Source organism: Eurytemora carolleeae, unplaced genomic scaffold (assembly GCF_000591075.1).
Source record: "Eurytemora carolleeae unplaced genomic scaffold, Eaff_2.0 scaffold1094, whole genome shotgun sequence".
In the NCBI taxonomy this organism is placed as follows: domain Eukaryota; kingdom Metazoa; phylum Arthropoda; class Copepoda; order Calanoida; family Temoridae; genus Eurytemora; species Eurytemora carolleeae.
In genome coordinates this window covers 101,402-119,500 of record NW_019397050.1, presented here as the reverse complement: position 1 = coordinate 119,500, position 18,099 = coordinate 101,402, and the positions used below count along the sequence as shown (strand labels likewise).

General features: G+C 31.8%; 1 protein-coding gene across 1 annotated transcript; it reads left to right on the top strand.

Annotated features, from left to right (window-relative positions):
- The first annotated feature begins 12,043 nt into the window (after positions 1 to 12,043).
- LOC111711427 (probable serine/threonine-protein kinase DDB_G0275165) lies at positions 12,044 to 17,765 on the top strand. Its single transcript, XM_023485791.1, has 5 exons — positions 12,044 to 12,732; positions 14,996 to 15,053; positions 15,253 to 15,269; positions 16,225 to 16,326; positions 16,894 to 17,765. The coding sequence occupies exons 1-5, from the start codon at positions 12,635 to 12,637 to the stop codon at positions 17,093 to 17,095; spliced, it is 477 nt and encodes a 158-aa protein (XP_023341559.1). The 5' UTR covers positions 12,044 to 12,634; the 3' UTR covers positions 17,096 to 17,765.
- The last annotated feature ends 334 nt before the right edge of the window (positions 17,766 to 18,099 follow it).

Genomic DNA, 18,099 nt, shown 5'->3' with positions numbered 1-18,099 from the left:
ATACCTCAATACATGTACTCCCTGGGACCCTCGTACAAGATGAAGGTGCTGACCTACTCGGGGAAAGCAAGAGTTATCCTCACCACTGAGGTCAAACTGAAGCTACTCGGGAAAACCCTAAGGCTAGCGATGATAGAGGACGACCTCAACAACGGTTCTGGATTTCACTTTCAGTTCCTCACAATTGGAGGTCGTTCACTGGGACCTCGACCTCACAGCATACAGGACAAGCAGAAATTCTGCTTGGCGGCGATAACAATTTATTCTTCCCTTCAGAGATTGAGCGTGACTCACAGGGAATGGCCCTGTACCGGAGCAACCTGACCCAGGGATACATGGTGTACGGATCTGTCCCCTCCAACATAGTCACCTGGGAGGAACCTCTTGACCATTCCTCCAATCGTACCAGGAAATTCAATAGGTCAACCTGGAAATCTGGAAAAGGAACAAGTGGGAAACCAGATCTTCCTGTTAAAAAAACGGAGAAAAACCAAGGAAACAGAAGAACAAAGAGGGAAACAAAAAAATCTGGATGGAAATTGGGAGGAAAAACCGGGAAATTAGGAGATGAAGCAGGAGAAACATCAACTTCTTCTAGAAATAATCAGGAAGAGAACCAGGAAGCTCGGGTTAAGAACCGGAGCATCAGGAAAGGAAACAGGAGGGAACCCAGGAGCTTCAGAGAGAAATCGGGAGGTCAGGAAGAGAAACAGAAGAAGAACCAAACCCTTAAACATGTCCTGAACCTCACGCCAACCCCAGCCTCTGTCAGATCTGAACCTACAACCACTTCTGTCATTCCCACCAGTCCAGAATCCCAGAACAACCCCAACACCCCTGTCGAATAAATTCCAGGAAGAGATTCAGGGAAGAAAGCAGGAGCAGGATATCTAGCTCCAGCTCCGAGATCCAGACCAGAGCCTGCACAGGACGAGTTCCACCCAGATCTCAACAAAATCAATCAATAGAATCACTCTAAGTTTAATCACAGGAATCAATTTTAACGGTTTAATTCCTTTCTTTTCTTCCTCCCTTTTTCTTTTTCTTTTTCCTTTTCCTCTTAATAATTACTTATGAAATAACTGTACTGAATATTAATTTTGGTATAATCACTTGAGTATATTTGTTGGTCCTTTAAGACCTTCCTGTTCTAATTAATCCTTGAAATTTAACTCTTCATTTTGATTCATAAGCGAGATCTCAGTTCATTTACAGTTTACTGTTAATTCTTATTTTTTTACAAAATATTATCCTGTCAATCAAATTACAGCAATATATACAACGTGAAGTTCTTTACTACATTGTTCTAACCTCATCTACTATCCGTTTGTTAAACACAGTATTAATTAATGTATCTCGTATTATTACCTCTATTTATTTCAATCGATCAATCTAGTACCTTTCAATCATTCAAACTGTGCGTTTCCTATATTGTTAATGGTTATACTTTGATTTTCGTATGATACCAAAACATCCTCAAACCCTGCCTAGGGGCCAGTGTTAACCATTAACTTTAAGACCTCTGAATAATGTTGTCTTCAACTTAAAACCTCCTCTCGGAGACAAAACCAAACCAAATTTCAGCCCGCAATTACTTTGTACTCCGCCTCATGGAGCCTAAAACATTTTTCGTTTATTGTGAAATCATTAAAGTTAAACAAGAATAGTTTCATATAAAACATCAGTGAATTTCATTAAATATTCAAAATGTAACTTTTTCAGAAGTTTATAAAAAAGCATTTCAATACCGATCAACAATAAGTTCCCCTATCATCCCCTATTAAATCGTAAGATTTTTTTATTATTTACATTTATTATAACATTGTACATGTAACCATGATCTATAATTTATGTTATTTTTTAGGAAATAAAGCTTTTGTTATCGATTTTCTTGAGACGGGACAATTCTGTTGTGTGTATTGCTACGGCCGACTGGGATATAAGAGTCCGGGGAAAATAAATATCCCCCACCAAAATCTTAACGAGCCTTTTATTCAAATTTGTCTGGTGTGTTGCTGTGATCTGTCAACAACTCTATACATTCCTGTCAAACCAAGGAGACTATAGAACTAAGAAGATTTCAGAAACTAGTTATATTATAGCTAGCTCGAGAACCTAGCGTTGCCTACTTGTGGTTACTCCTCCGTTTACCCGTGCTTGGTCATAAATTACGAATTTAGCTATTTTCCCCTAGAAAATCAACTTATAGAATCTTTAAACCAAACTAAGCACATCCCTGTTGTTTCCCGAATTCCCCAATACAAATGTGAGGCAAATTGGTTAAGGGGTTTATGAGTTATGATCGGTCATACAAGCAGAGATTATAACTACATCTACAACTAAAAATATAACAAAGATTGAATACCAATTCGTTGTCTAAACGGTGCGGGGCACATTGTGTTTGATTTGTTCACAATAAAACTAGAACTAGAGCTATCCTAATACGATCCTACAAAATATAACCNCCCTTCCCTCCTCAGTCCTCACTTCTATTCTTTCTTGTGTTGAACTATGGCACAGTGATCCAAACCAAATTCCCCCCGGCCCTTCCCTCCTCACTTCTTTTCTTTCTTGTGTTGAACTATGGCACAGTGATCCAAAGGTTACAAAATCTCACGCCAAAATCAATGAGAAGTTTGGCAATTACTTCTTAAAAACTAAAGCTAAAAAGTGCTTTATAATAATAAAATGTACATGTCTATGGCTACAAAAAAAGTAAAAGTCGGTTATTGAGGTTCAATAAGCCAACCCAGTCCATGTTGAATTGATGCAACTTTTTACATCAGCCTGGATCTATATACGATACAAAAGTTCCAAGCTCTTACGCCAAATAATTCTTAAAAACTGAAAAGCTAAAATCATGTATGTATGGGGCCTACACAATCAAAGGCAAAATCGTTGCGGCACTATAAAGTCGAATCAATCTTATAAAAATGCATTAAATTTTTCAGTCTGGTTACAGTGAAACCCTTAATAACGAATTTATCAAATGTCGTCTTGACAATTTTTCAATGAGTTTTATACTATATTACGTAAATTTCAGTGTTTGCGAAAATAAATAAATAGCCATGAATATGTGGGAAAAGTTTTAATGAGTTCCATGTAATCATTTCATTAAAAAACTAAATATCTGCAACATTCCATTATCAGAAAGTGAAGAATACGACATTTGATGAATTCTTTCGATGTATTCGTTATTAAGGGTTTCTCTGTAAAATTTTCTCAAATTTAAATTCGCTGTGGTAAAGGTTTTTCAAAAATGTATAATTCGCGCACTTTGAAGAATACGACATTTGATGAATTCTTTCGATGTATTCGTTATTAAGGGTTTCACTGTATAAGTGGAAAAAGAATTGATTTTAAGTCTACATTTTTTATGATTAAAAATGATATATGTGAAGTAAAAATAGAAAATAATTCATTAATTAAAAGTAAAAATAAAGAAGATATTAAATATAGAATGTTGTAAATTCCAGTCGGGACAGGAAAGGTAAAAATATTAGTTATGTATAGGATAAAAATGTTTATAACAGTGGGACACTTTATAACAGTGGAATAAGAAGACGACTTCTAGTAAGTTGTGAATTTAAATAATTTAATGAACATGATTGTGCAGTGCATACAGACCCACCCATTTAACTTTTAAATTTGTTTTCAAGCGACTGGTGCAAATATTAACTTTATAACAACAAATATACTCATAAGATTGTTTAAATGTCGTCTTCTGATTCTAATTTAAGGGAAATAATTACTACGCAATATAATATCTCAAACAAGGTAAACATGTAGATGGATATTTGAAAAGACAAAAAAAATTATAAATGAGAAGGTTTTGATTTTGCTATTTGCAGCGGAACTATTATCGAACACTTAGTCGGCAACTAAAAGTTTAGCAAAGTTTTTTGCCCTTTTTCCATATAATCAAAACTTGTATTGGAGATCTTTTTTGTTAAAGGCTCTGACTGTTCTTTCGACAATGGAAGTATTTTTTTTTTAAACATCATGAATTTAAATCTTAACTTCGTTTGTCACTTTCATATAAAATCATTCCCGTTCTTAAATTCAGTAAAATCCAGAAAACAAAATTACCATAATTAAAAAAAGCTAAAAATTAATGAATAAATAAACATCTGGATTATTTCTGCAAATAAAGATAATTGGTTTTCCTGCATTTTAATAAACAATTTAACTCGCATTATTTGCTAAATCTTATTGAAAAAATGATATTAAATACTAACATTATAATTCTGAATGCATGGTTAGGAAAAAGCAGTAAATATTTATTTTATCAAAAAATCTTGTCATTTGAGGAATTGTCTGAAAATCTGGATATGTTCCAAATCGCAACATGAGCTTAAAAGCGGTAACTGTTTCAAATTTGTGACATGACAACAAAAGCGATTGCGCAAATTATAAAATCCTTTGTGATATTTACAAACTAAAAGGAGGAACTAAGACGACATTCGTTCCACAGTATTCTGGTTTACACTGTGTACGTATAATGTCACTTATTCCAATGTGAATAAAAAATTACCAAAAATGTAATGTCTTATTCCTATGTGAATAAAAAATTACCAAAAATATAATATCATATATTCCAATGTGAATAAAAAATTACCAAAAATATAATGTCATATATTCCAATGTGAATAAAAAATTATCAAAAATATAATGTCACATATTCCAATGTGAATAAAAAATGACCAAAAATATAATGCCATATATTCCAATGTGAATAAAAAATTACCGAAAATATAATGCCATATATTCCAATTAACATTAAATATATTTGAACAAACTTTACTATAAACATTTATTTTAAATTAACTTAACACCATATCTAGCTTTTTGATAATGAACTTTATTTGATTAGTTACAAATGATCTAAAAATAATATTTCATTTTATTGAAATTTTTGAATAAAACAATTAGTTCAGGATTATAAATTTGTCTCTGGTCTGCAAACTAGATAAAAGGAAAGGGACGAATATTTACGACACTACAACTTTGTGACCTTGATGTAGCTCGACCTTTAATTTAGCTTAGATTTAACACACAAGCATGAGAAAAAAGAAATTGAGAACATTTTTTTCTACTCAATACCTCTTTAAAAAAAGAGGAGTAATGATTGAAAATGTTTAGGATTTGTCAATTGTCAAATGCAATTTCTTTACTAACTTGAAATATTTGGTTTTACCAAATTGTCAAGGAAAACATACTAATTTTTTATTTTAATTAAAACCATTAAAATAAAGTTATGTTTATATTTTTACATGTTACGGTTCTTAAAATCTACACAGGATATTAGTGAGGTCTCAGACAAATAGAAAATAAATAATATAAAACTGATTAATTAAATCGTATTATGATCCAGATTGACGCACTTCTGTAAACTGTAGGTTGTCACGTATCTTTAATTAACCCATAAGATGTTTAACCCCCCCCCCCTCCATATGCGTAATTACTCATTACATATGATAAACTTATTTTTGTATTACTACGAATTACTATGTTAGCCAGGCATGCCGCATGTTCCCGTAAAGTATAGCAATCATTTTAACGTCAAATCTATTTAAATTTTCTCCACAGTCCCGAAAATCTAAAAGAAGCTAAATTTTTGTCACAAACTCAAATTTTCTAATCCCTTTTTTTCTGTGCAACCTGATGGTGAAAACCTTGATATTTCAAACTTAGACTGCTTGATCTATCAGAATACTGTAATTAAAATAATCAAAGGTCTACGACTTCGGGTTGCAAAGATTTAAAGATGAACAAATCAGAGCATTTTTTGTCAAGATCATAGTGATTATGCAGTGGTCGTCAAATAAATAAATACAATAAAGAAGACTTTCTATTTTAATTCTACCAATCTTTTATAAGCATGGAGACACAAAAATATGTAAACAAAGAGAAGTTGTCATACATAACATCGTCTCTTTGTTTACTTGAAATCTTATGATTTGGAAAATGCTTGCTAGGGATCTAAGCATTATTAATAAAACTTCGTCTTCATTGTATTGATATAATCGTTGACCACTTTACCATAGAACATCACGCTAGGTTGCCCATACACTTAGATTTTTAACAAAACTAATGTTTAATGTAAAAATATGGAAGCAAGAACCTTTGATATCTAAACTTAATATATCCACATTAAAAACTATTAAATTGAAAAGATGGACGGGATAACATGTTTGTGGCTTATAATTTGTTCAATACAATAAATATTGTTCACCTCTGTGTAAAGTTTTCAGTATCAATCAATATTAAGTGTGAAAAAACATATTGATTTGAAATTGGAAGGTTTTATGCGCCTCAACCGGGAAATACTTGGAAAGTGACACTTCAATTTCTTGGAATGCACAGAATTAAAAACAAAGAAAGGTTGGTGAAATCACGCGACGTGGCCTGGTGAGCATTAATAATGAGCTTCACTGTAAATTAGGGGCCTGGGTTCAAAGTTAGTACGCCTTAAATTTGCAACACAATTTACCCATTAAATGAAGATTTTTACAGTTTTACACTTTTTACCTAGACTTTATTATTTAACATTTTTTAGAGTTTAAGTTTTTTACGTCATTTTCGACGGATTTGAATTAGAGATTAAGATATGACTGAAAATATGTCAATACAGTTTTATTTGTTATGATTCCCCCCCCCTTTTTTGGTAATTTTTCCCCCCCCCCCCAAAAAAAAAAACCCCAAAAGAGGAAATTTTAAAATTTATTTGAAAATATTTTAGAAATTATCATAAATGGACAAATTACGTCAATTGATAAGAAAAGAAAACAATGTAAGTTTAAAATATTAGACATAGGGGCCACAGCGGACCCAGAAGGGACTTATGCTTAGGGGGTAGACAGGGTTCCAGCCCCCCCCCCTAGCACGCCCCTGCGCACAGACAAGACAGGATATACTTTGTTGTTTTACGATGAATGGCTTTGATTCCTGGAAAGTTCTGAACTAATGATCGAGAATATTAATTTTGACATGGCTTTCCTCCAGAATGTGAAATATCACAAACATGGTTTCTTCAGTAGATTCAAGCAGGCTTAGGGGAAAGGTTAGTTTACATGTTTCTATAAAAACGTTAAAGGGACTGTAAGCGTAATTTCATGTCACCCTCCTTGCAAAAATGGCAATGCCCGATTGATTTACTACGGTACACTAAAAAGCTGTGTCTGATCAGGAATATACATGTTTTTGTTTGTTTAGGGTTAACCAAGCAAACATGCCACTTTATTAAATTTGAATTAAATTAGGTCTACTGTCTCTTTAAAATAATTCCTGATATTCTCTTTTGTAAACAGAATTACTAAATACTTTTAATTTTAAATATGAGTTTGCGTTGTCCCGTGCTATATACTCTTTCAAATGGATGTTGGATTTTCCCAAGGGCGAATTCCAATTGGACAATTTCTCAAAAGGCAATTGCGATTTCAGATTTCTCAAGCGGCATCTTCACAAAGGTTGCAATGTGGAGCCGATCGCTGCGGCTAGAACATGCTAGGGGGTCATGCGTTGCGGCTAGGATTGACTTGAGAAGTTCCCGCTTGGAAAATTGCCCATTTGGGAAGTTTGCATATGGGTAAATGCCTTTGGGAAAGTACCTAACATCTGTAGAACTATGAACAGGCCTGTAGATGCTTAGACATTTTTTTTAAACCTTAAAAAAGTAATCGTGCTACATAGTAGAAAAGTTAAATATTTGAAAAGCCATACAAGAATTATAATAGAAAATTTGTTCCATGTATAACAAGTATCAATACAAATTGGCCTATTAACAGTAACACGTTTTTCACTTCCATACCTTGTGTAAGGCTTTTTTTGTGTGGGGGGGGGCAAATGCAACGGCCCCCTCCTCTAGCATTTACCCCCGTCTTTTAGAGTTAATAATTCATATTTTTCCTGCATGTGTTCAGAACATAACTTACACATTATATTTCTATTTTGTCAAACCTAAGAATTTCAAAAATATTTAAACCGTTAAAAGGAACAAATATCCCAGCAAAGTCTTTACTTCTAAAAAAGTTTTGACTTGAAAACTTTTTTCTTTCCCTGTAAACACCCCTTTAAAATGTTGGTTTATTAAAGAGCATCGAAAGTAAAAATTGGGAGAATCACGTTTTTTAACTCTTACTTTTTTACCATGCCTTTGGATCATTGATGTAATTTTAAATCAGTGGATTCAAAACTTTGGTCATTTAATACAAAACTTTGATCAGTCAATACAAAACTTTGATCAGTCAATTCAAAACTTTGGTCATTTAATACAAAACTTTGATCAGTTAATACAAAACTTTGATCAGTCAAAACAAAACTTTGATCAGTCAATACAAAACTTTGATCAGTCAATATAAAACTTTGGTCATTTAATACAAAACTTTGATCAGTCAAAACAAAACTTTGATCAGTCAATAGAAACCTTTGATCAGTCAATACTAAACTTTGATCAGTCAATACAAAACTTTGAACAGTCAATACAAAACTTTGAATAGTCAATACAAAACTTTGAACAGTCAACATAAAACGTTGGTCATTTGATACAAAACTTTGAACAGTCAATACAAAACTTTGGTCCGTCAATACAAAACTTTCATCAGTCGATACAAACCTTTGATCAGTTGATACAAATCTTTATCAGTCAATACAAAACTTTGGTTAGTCAAAAAAATGTAAATTGTAAATGTATAATTATCGATGCTATAGTTTTTATTAAACGATAAAATTAAAGCTATTTTGGTATTATTAGCGGTTTCATCGATCAAACAGCCATTCTTATTAAATATTAAGCATATTGAATTATCAAAGGTAAACATTAGAAATCGGTTTACGGATTGGAACACGTGATTTATACTTTGCAGTTTCAGTATGCATTTGTCTCATGTCCGGCAATGCCATGGAATTTCCTGAATTTCCCTTTTTAGTCTTAGGAAATCCTTTTTACGCCCTTGGTTCCAAGTTTTAAGTTAAAGAACAAAAATGTATTGGCTATTTTTGATTTTTATAAAGTGTCCTCCATAACCCTACCCTGAGCATTAAAGAATAAACCTTTTTGCATTAAATACTTTAAATCACTTTTTCTAACTCAAGAAATTTCAAGATGATATTATCAAAAATAAGACTGCGAGGTGAAAACATTTTCACTAGTGCAAAACAACTTTTTTGGTTGAATTTTATTTTTCACTATTTTGTTGTTCTATGTATTCAATATTTTAAATATTACAGTTTCTTTCATCACGCTATTTTTGACAGATTTGAATGAGAGATCAGAATATTCCGATACTGCAGACTGGAATGAGAGATCAGAATATTCCGATACTGCAGATTGGAATGAGAGATCAGAATATTCCGATACTGCAGACTGGAATTAGAGATCAGAATATTCCGATACTGCAGACTGGAATGAGATATCAGAATATTCCGAACTGCAGACTTTTATGAGAGATCAGAATATTCCGATACTGCAGACTGGAATGAGAGATCAGAATATTCCGATACTGCAGACTGGAATGAGAGATCAGAATATTCCGATACTGCAGACTAGAATGAGAGATCAGAATATTCCGATACTGCAGAATGGAATGAGAGATCAGAATATTCCGATACTGTAGAATGGAATGAGAGATCAGAATATTCCGATACTGCAGACTGGAATGAGAGATCAGAATATTCCGATACTGCAGACTAGAATGAGAGATCAGAATATTCCGATACTGCAGAATGGAATGAGAGATCAGAATATTCCGATACTGTAGAATGGAATGAGAGATCAGAATATTCCGATACTGCAGACTGGAATGAGAGATCAGAATATTCTGATACTGCAGACTAGAATGAGAGATCCCAATATTCCGATACTGCAGACAGGAATGATAGATCAGAATATTCCAATACTGCAGACTGGAATGAGAGATCAGAATATTCCGATTCTGCAGACCGGAATGAGAGATCAGAATATTCCGATGCTGCAGACTGGAATGAGAGATCAGAATATTCCAATACTGCAGACTGGAATGAGAGATCAGAATATTCCGATACTGCAGACTGGAATGAGAGATCAGAATATTCCGATACTGCAGACAGGAATTATAGATCAGAATATTCGGATACTGCAGACTGGAATGTATTTCGTTGTGTCGTTTTACATGATGAAACTTCTTCCTTTAAAGATTTTTCTTCATTAAATTTTGAAATAAGCTAGGATTTTAATTAAATGGTGAAGTACTTGGAGAGAAAATAATTAGATTTAAAAATTTCTCTTCAATGTTTCAATTTTATATTTAATCTTTGAAAATTTCAACGAGTTAATATATAACTACCAACTGTCAAGGATTTGGACACGTTTCAAGCTAAATTTAATTCCAACCTATTATATCATCGATTTTTTGACTCATTCGTTTATAATTGATATTTCAAAATATTTTTGTTTTTCTTAGAAAATTAATATTTCGCTTACAACTTGTTTTCACGGCTAGCGCAGGATTTTCGAACATTCCTGAAAAATCCGATTTAATTTGGTTTCTTACAGTTTTTCTATGTTTTTTTTTCAGAACCATACAATTATATATAATCTTTATGCTGATATTTCATGACAATTTTCTTAAATATTTAAACAGCCTTTACCAATCACTAAACATAGCAGATTATATTTTATAAATAGAACTTTTTCATAAATGTAGACATAAATGCTTTGTACTTTTCACAGCCCCCCTTCCCACCCCTTATAACATTTTTTTTTGTTCATTATTTAGACTGTAGATTTTAGGCTTATTTACAGAAATTTAACATCCACCAATCCACTCAAGTTTTAAGATTTAAATATTTTATTCCATACATCATTTCAAACTGAGATTTAATTATTTTATTACATACATCATTTCAAACTGAGATTTAATTATTTTATTACATACATCATTTCAAACTGAGATTTAATTATTTTATTCACATACATCATTTCAAACTGAGATTTAATTATTTTATTACATACATCATTTCAAACTGAGATTTAATTATTTTATTCAATACATCATTTCAAACTAAGATTTGAATATTTTATTCCACACATCATTTCAAACTGAGATTTAAATATTTTATTCTATACATCATTTCAAACTAAGATTTAATTATTTTATTCCATACATCATTTCAAACTAAGATTTGAATATTTTATTCCATACATCATTTCAAACTGAGATTTAAATATTTTATTTAATACATCATTTCAAACTAAGATTTGAATATTTTATTCCATACATCATTTCAAACTAAGATTTAAATATTTTATTCCATACATCATTTCAAACTAAGATTTAATTATTTTATTCCATACATCATTTCAAACAAAGAATTAAGTATTTTATTCCATACATCATTTTAAACTGAGATTTTAATAAAAAGTTAAAAGCACACATTACTGATTAAAATTTGTACAATTACATTAATGCATGTTATGTTAGGTTTTTTTTCAAACATTTTCACTATTTTTATCAATTTAAATTATTCAGTACATTTTTAATTTAGTAGTTTCCCTCTTTCAGTTGTTCTAACTGGACATAAGAAAGGGCGTATGCAGGGGGGGGGGGCGAGGGGGCACTGCCCCCTCTAGAGCTGTAAAGGGGGGCATTCTATTTTTGATTGAGAGCGTGTCTTTCTCTTCTTTTCTTTGGGAGGGGGGGGCGGGGCTAAAGTAGAGGTTACTTTAATACTTTGCGGAATCACACAAACAATCTCAGGGGCCTTAGACCCCTCCTTGGGCGGGAGTTTAAAGATAGAAATCAGTATAATGGGTATAATGTATGTACTGTATAGATGGGTATAATGTTTGTACTGTATAGATGGGTATAATGTTTGTACTGTATAGATGGGTATAATGTGTGTGTACTGTATAGATGGGTATAATGTGTGTGTACTGTATAGATGGGTATAATGTGTGTACTGTGTAGTGTATAGATGGGTATAATGTTTGTACTGTATATATGAGTATAATGTGTGTACTGTATAGATTGGTATAATGTGTGTACTGTGTAGATGGGCATAATGTGTGTACTGTATATATGAGTATAATATGTGTACTGTATAGGTGGGTATAATGTTTGTACTGTATTTATGAGTATAATGTGTGTACTGTATAGATTGGTAAAATGTGTGTACTGCGTAGATGGGTATAATGTTTGTACTGTATATATGAGTATAATGTTTGCACTGTTATATAGATGTGTATAATGTTTGTACTGTATAGACTGGTATAATGTTTGTACTGTCTAGATGGGTATAATGTTTGTACTGTATATATGAGTATAATGTTTGCACTGTTATATAGATGTGTATAATGTTTGTACTGTATAGACTGGTATAATGTTTGTACTGTATAGATGTGTATAAAGTTTGTACTGCATAGATGGGTATAATGTTTGTACTGTATAGATGGGTGTAATGTTTGTACTGTATAGATGGGTATAATGTTAGTACTGTATAGAATGGTATAATGTTTGTACTGTATAGGTGGGTATAATGTTTGTACTGTATTTATGAGTATAATGTGTGTACTGTATAGATTGGTATAATGTGTGTACTGCGTAGATGGGTATAATGTTTGTACTGTATACATGAGTATAATATGTGTACTGTATAGATGGGTATGTACTGGCAGCCGTGTACAGACTCTGCAGAATGCAAAACAGATGACGTCAACCTGGAGTGTGTTGTACGGGAGGATAAAGAAGGGTTTTGGTACGTACAGATTATAACAATATCATTGTAAAAAAATTTTGGTATGGATTATTACAGAAATAGTATACAGATTATTACAATAATATTGTACAGATTATTACAGTAATATTGTACAGATTATTACAGTATTATTGTGCAGATTATTACAGTAATATTGTACAGATTATTACAGTAATATTGTACAGATTATTACAGTATTATTGTGCAGATTATTACAGTGATATTGTGCAGATTATTACAGTAATATTGTGAAGATTATTACAGTATTATTGTGCAGATTATTACAGTGATATTGTACAGATTATTACTGTAATATTGTGCAGATTATTACAGTAATATTGTGCAGATTATTACAGTAATATTGTGCAGATTATTACAGTAATATTAAGTAGAGATTATTACAGTAATATTGTACAGATTATTACAGTATTATTGTGCAGATTATAACATTATTATTGTACACATTATTACAGTATTATTGTACAGATTATTACAGTAATATTCTGCAGATTATTACAGTAATATTGTGCAGATTATAACAGTAATATTGTAAAGATTATTACAGTGATATTGTACAGATTATTACAGTAATATTGTTTAGATTATAACATTATTATTGTACATATTATAACAGTATTATTGTACAGATTATTACAGCAATATTGTTTAGATTATAACATTATTACTGTACATATTATATATGTACATATTTGTAAAGTATTTTTATTATTCCATTATTTTTACAAAGTGTTAATGTACTGCACAGAATGGTATCTTGTATTGTACAGATTTTTAAAGTGCTGTACAGAGAATTGCAGTATTTTGCAGAGTATTTTAGTATTGTACATACAGATTATTACAGCAACGTTTATATTGTTTAACTGTACATACTACTGAAATTAAATATTGCATTTTTACAAATAGGATTTTAAAAATGCCACATTAAATGCCAAATGAAATGTACAGATTATCTAATTAGTTAAATTAGAAATATGCTTTTTAGTTAATTCCTTCCAGAAAGTCTGGATTTTGCAGTGCGCTGTTTTTCGAAAAAGTTCATTTGTTCGAATGTAAATTTTGGTAAAAAAGGGCGATTTAGAAAGTAGCAGAATAATTGGTAGTTTTTGTTCCGGGTCAACAATCTTTTATTGATAATTCGGTAATTTTGTATCTCTACAGCTGTACTATATACTGTACCGAACTCTACTTTACAGCACTGCATTATGCTTTTTACTGCACTGCACTATAATGTACCGCACTTTACTATAATGTACTGCACTTTATTATAATGTACTGCACTGTCCTATGATTTACTGTACTGTGCTGTAAACTGCACTGTACTATACTATATATATACTGCAAATGTACCGTACCTGAACCGAACAGTACTATAATATGTACAATAGCTTTACTGTTTAAGTGTACTGCACTGTATTATACTAAATACTGCAACTTTACTATACTAAATAATGCTTCTGTACTATACTAAATAATGCTACTGTACTATACTAAATACTGCTGCTACTGTACTGTACTAAATACTGAAGCTATACTGTACTAAATACTGCTGCTACTGTACTATACTAAATACTGAAGCTGTGCTATACTAAATACTGCTGCTACTGTACTGTACTAAATACTGAAGCTATACTGTACTAAATACTGCTGCTACTGTACTATACTAAAACCTGCTGCTAATGTACTATACTAAATACTAAAGCTGTACTGTGCTAAATACTGAAGCTGTACTAAACTAATTACTGAAGCTCTACTGTACTCATTACTAAAGCTGTACTATACTAAAAACTGAAGCTGTACTATACTAAATACTGCTGCTACTGTACTGTACTAAATAATGCTACTGTACTATACTAAATACTGCTGCTACTGTACTTTACTAAATACTGAAGCTGTACTATACTAAATAATGCTGCTACTGTACTTTCCTAAATACTGAAGCTGTACTATACTAAATACTGCTACTGTACTGTACTAAATACTGCTGATACTGTACTTTACTAAATACTGAAGCTGTACTGTACTAAATACTGCTGCTACTGTACTATACTAAATACTGCTGCTACTGTACTATACTAAATACTGCTGCTACTGTACGATACTAAATACTGCAAGTTGCAACTGTACTATAGTAAATACTAAAGTGTACTGTAATATATACTGCTACTGTATTGTAATAAGTACTGCTACTGTACTGCAATAAATACTGCTACTGTAGTGTACTGTACCGAACTGTACTGTATAGGTGTGAATGTCAGGATGGTTGGGATTTAGTCCAAGGATTCTGCGCCTCCCAGAATAAGGTAATTTCATAAACATAAAATGTTTCAAATATTTTAAACATTTTCCAGACTTTTAATAATTTCAAGAGGCATCGTCTTTTGTTCTGTAGTTATCCTCCACTTTAATACGTTATTGTTTATCCGATTACAAAGTAACAAAAAAATTGTTTTTTGAAAAAGATTATTCTTTAAAAACTGATTTTTATTTTTGTCGATCCAGGATCTTGGCTTTTTCAGGTAACATTTTTTTGGCTTCTTAAAAATATAGTTTGCAAAAAAAAATGAGAAAGTATAAGATTAACTACGTTAATAAGTCGAAAGCTCTTCTTCATAAAATTTCCAAATGCAACTTAAAATGAGTAAAAAACTTATAGTTAATTTAAAGTATTTACACCATCTGAGCATTTCATTGCTTTACATTTTCCGGCCTTCTCCTAAATGTAAACAAACCCTTCTCCTAAATGTAAACAAACCCTTCTCCTAGATGTAAACAACCCCTTCTCCTAAATGTAAACAACCCCTTTCTCCTAAATGTAAACAAACCCTTCTCCTAAATGTAAACAACCCCTTCTCCTAAATGTAAACAAACCCTTCTCCTAGATGTAAACAAACCCTTCTTCTAGATGTAAACAACCCATTCTCCTAGATGTAAACAAACCCTTCTCCTAAATGTAAACAAACCCTTCTATATGTAAACAACCCCTTCTCCTGAATATAAACAAACCCTTCTCCTAAATGTAAACAAACCCTTCTTCTAAATGTAAACAACCCCTTCTCCTAAATGTAAACAAACCCTTCTTCTAGATGTAAACAAACCCTTCTTCTAGATGTAAACAACCCATTCTCCTAGATGTAAACAACCCCTTCTCCTGAATATAAACAAACCCTTCTCCTAAATGTAAACAAACCCTTCTTCTAAATGTAAACAAACCCTTCTCCTAAATGTAAACAACCCCTTCTCCTGAATATAAACAAACCCTTCTCCTAAATGTAAACAAACCCTTCTCCTGAATATAAACAAACCCTTCTCCTAGATGTAAACAACCCCTTCTCCTAAATGTAAACAAACCCTTATCCTAAATGTAAACAAACCCTTCTCCTTGACATAAACAAACCCTTCTCCTAAATGTAAACAAACCCTTCTCATTGACATAAATATTACCAATGGTTAAAACTACTATTTACTATATAGTGAAGAGAACTGGAGCAGAATCCAGGTTCTTGGATTCCTAATCTGTCTTGGATCCCTTCTAGTTATATTGGTTGGGAACCCAGGGAGATCTAGATCAACCAGGTGATATCAATTTAGTGAACAATCTTTTTATGCATTTAAATTTTGCATGAAATTCTCATTAAAAAAAAGTTAAATAACTTCAATAGCAAGTTTAAAATATTTGATATTAAAATTACTTTAAACCTAAGTTAATTCAAGTGGAAAAAAGGAGATTTAATAAGATAATTTAAGAAACAAATCTCACTAATTTCGATTATGCTTTTATTGGAATTATCATTATATTTTATATCCAATTTTCTATAAAACGGTTAAACTTGGAAAGGCTCGCAAACAAATTACATTTCTAGGATAACAAGAATATATAAGTGAGTTAGTAAGATAAATCCAAAGGCCAAGGTGTTGTAACACTTCAAAGTCGACCAGTCTTAAAAATTGATACACAATTTGCACAGCTGCCCGGATCTTAAGATATCAAATCATATAGTTTAAAAATGTTCTGCCACTTTTTTACAGTTTTGCAAAAAGCAGAATGTAAAGTTTAATAAACCTAAGGTCTGCGAAATCAAGTTGAAAAGATAAAAGGATTTAAAAATTAAGAGTTGGGACAAGTGATTTATAATACTTTAGATCATACCATACGCTTCCTCTTCCATATGTACAAAAGAGGAAACTGTCAGGATCACCTTATAAAGAAAACAAGAAGAACAAAAACAACAGAAACAAGAACAAGAACAACATCAACAACAACAACAACAACAACAACAACAGCTACAACAATAATTATAAAACATCAGAAAAAGAGCAAAAAAACAGTTTGTTAGCTTATTAAAAACTCTTCAAAACTTACCCCTAGGGATAAAAGGAGGTCAACGAGAGATACAAATTACTAAACCGATTAAAAAGTTCTGTGACAGTTACGTTAAACTTACAAAATATTGGTTTATACATTTAATCTATGTGTGAAGTTTGTGAAGGGACTGTAAGCGTAATATCAAGTGACACCCCATGCAAAGATAGCAATGCCCGATTTAAACCTTTATTTGGTCAATAATGGAAGATTTCGAGTTCCAAGGTCTAAAAGAGTTTAATTCCGATAATTCTTGTATGTCTTACTGCAGGAGAAATGCGAAAATAATCTGTTTTTAACATTGATAGCTTGCCAGGGTACATTTGTTGCATAAAACGTGCTGGGTGGACTCTACACTGGGTAGTCCAGACTGGACAGTACATACTTGGATCATGCAACTGTTAGAGTGGGGTGCGTTGTGATTTAGTGAAAAGAGTATTGCCATCTTTGCAATTGTGCTTCAGTCCCCTTCAAATATCTTAATATGTACAAAGTATGCCCTATTGTATTTAAACATTGAACAGTTTCTTCAAGAAAACCCTGTTTGATTTCATAACAAAGTTTTATCGTAAACCTAAAACTGCTGATGTTCTTAAATTATACATTTTTTCCCGGACAAATATTTAAACAAAATCAAATTTTATTTTATAACCCCTATATTTTGCAACCTAATGGTGTAACTTTGATATTTTAAACTTAGATTATTTGATTTAAAAGAATGCATAGTTTGGAATATCTTGGGCTGCAAAAGATATGGATAAGAAAATCAGAGTTTTCTGAAAAGATATTAAAAGATTGCTTTATTAAATTAGCGTCAAATTATACATAATTTAATACGATAGTATAAACTCGATTGTACAAATATACAAATTATACATAATTTAATACGATTAGTATAAACTCGATTGTACAAATATACAAATTATCGTCATGTGCCTTCGATTAAGCTTTTAATGTTGTGGAAAGGAACTGCGTTCTTGCAACAA

Coding starts and splice junctions, on each gene's coding strand:
- LOC111711427 (XM_023485791.1), top strand. CDS start 12,635: ATGGGTATGTACTGGCAGCCGTGTACAGACTCTGCAGAATGCAAAACA. Junction 12,733..14,995: donor GAGGATAAAGAAGGGTTTTG/GTACGTACAGAT, acceptor TGTACTGTATAG/GTGTGAATGTCAGGATGGTT. Junction 16,327..16,893: donor GGGAGATCTAGATCAACCAG/GTGATATCAATT, acceptor ATAATACTTTAG/ATCATACCATACGCTTCCTC.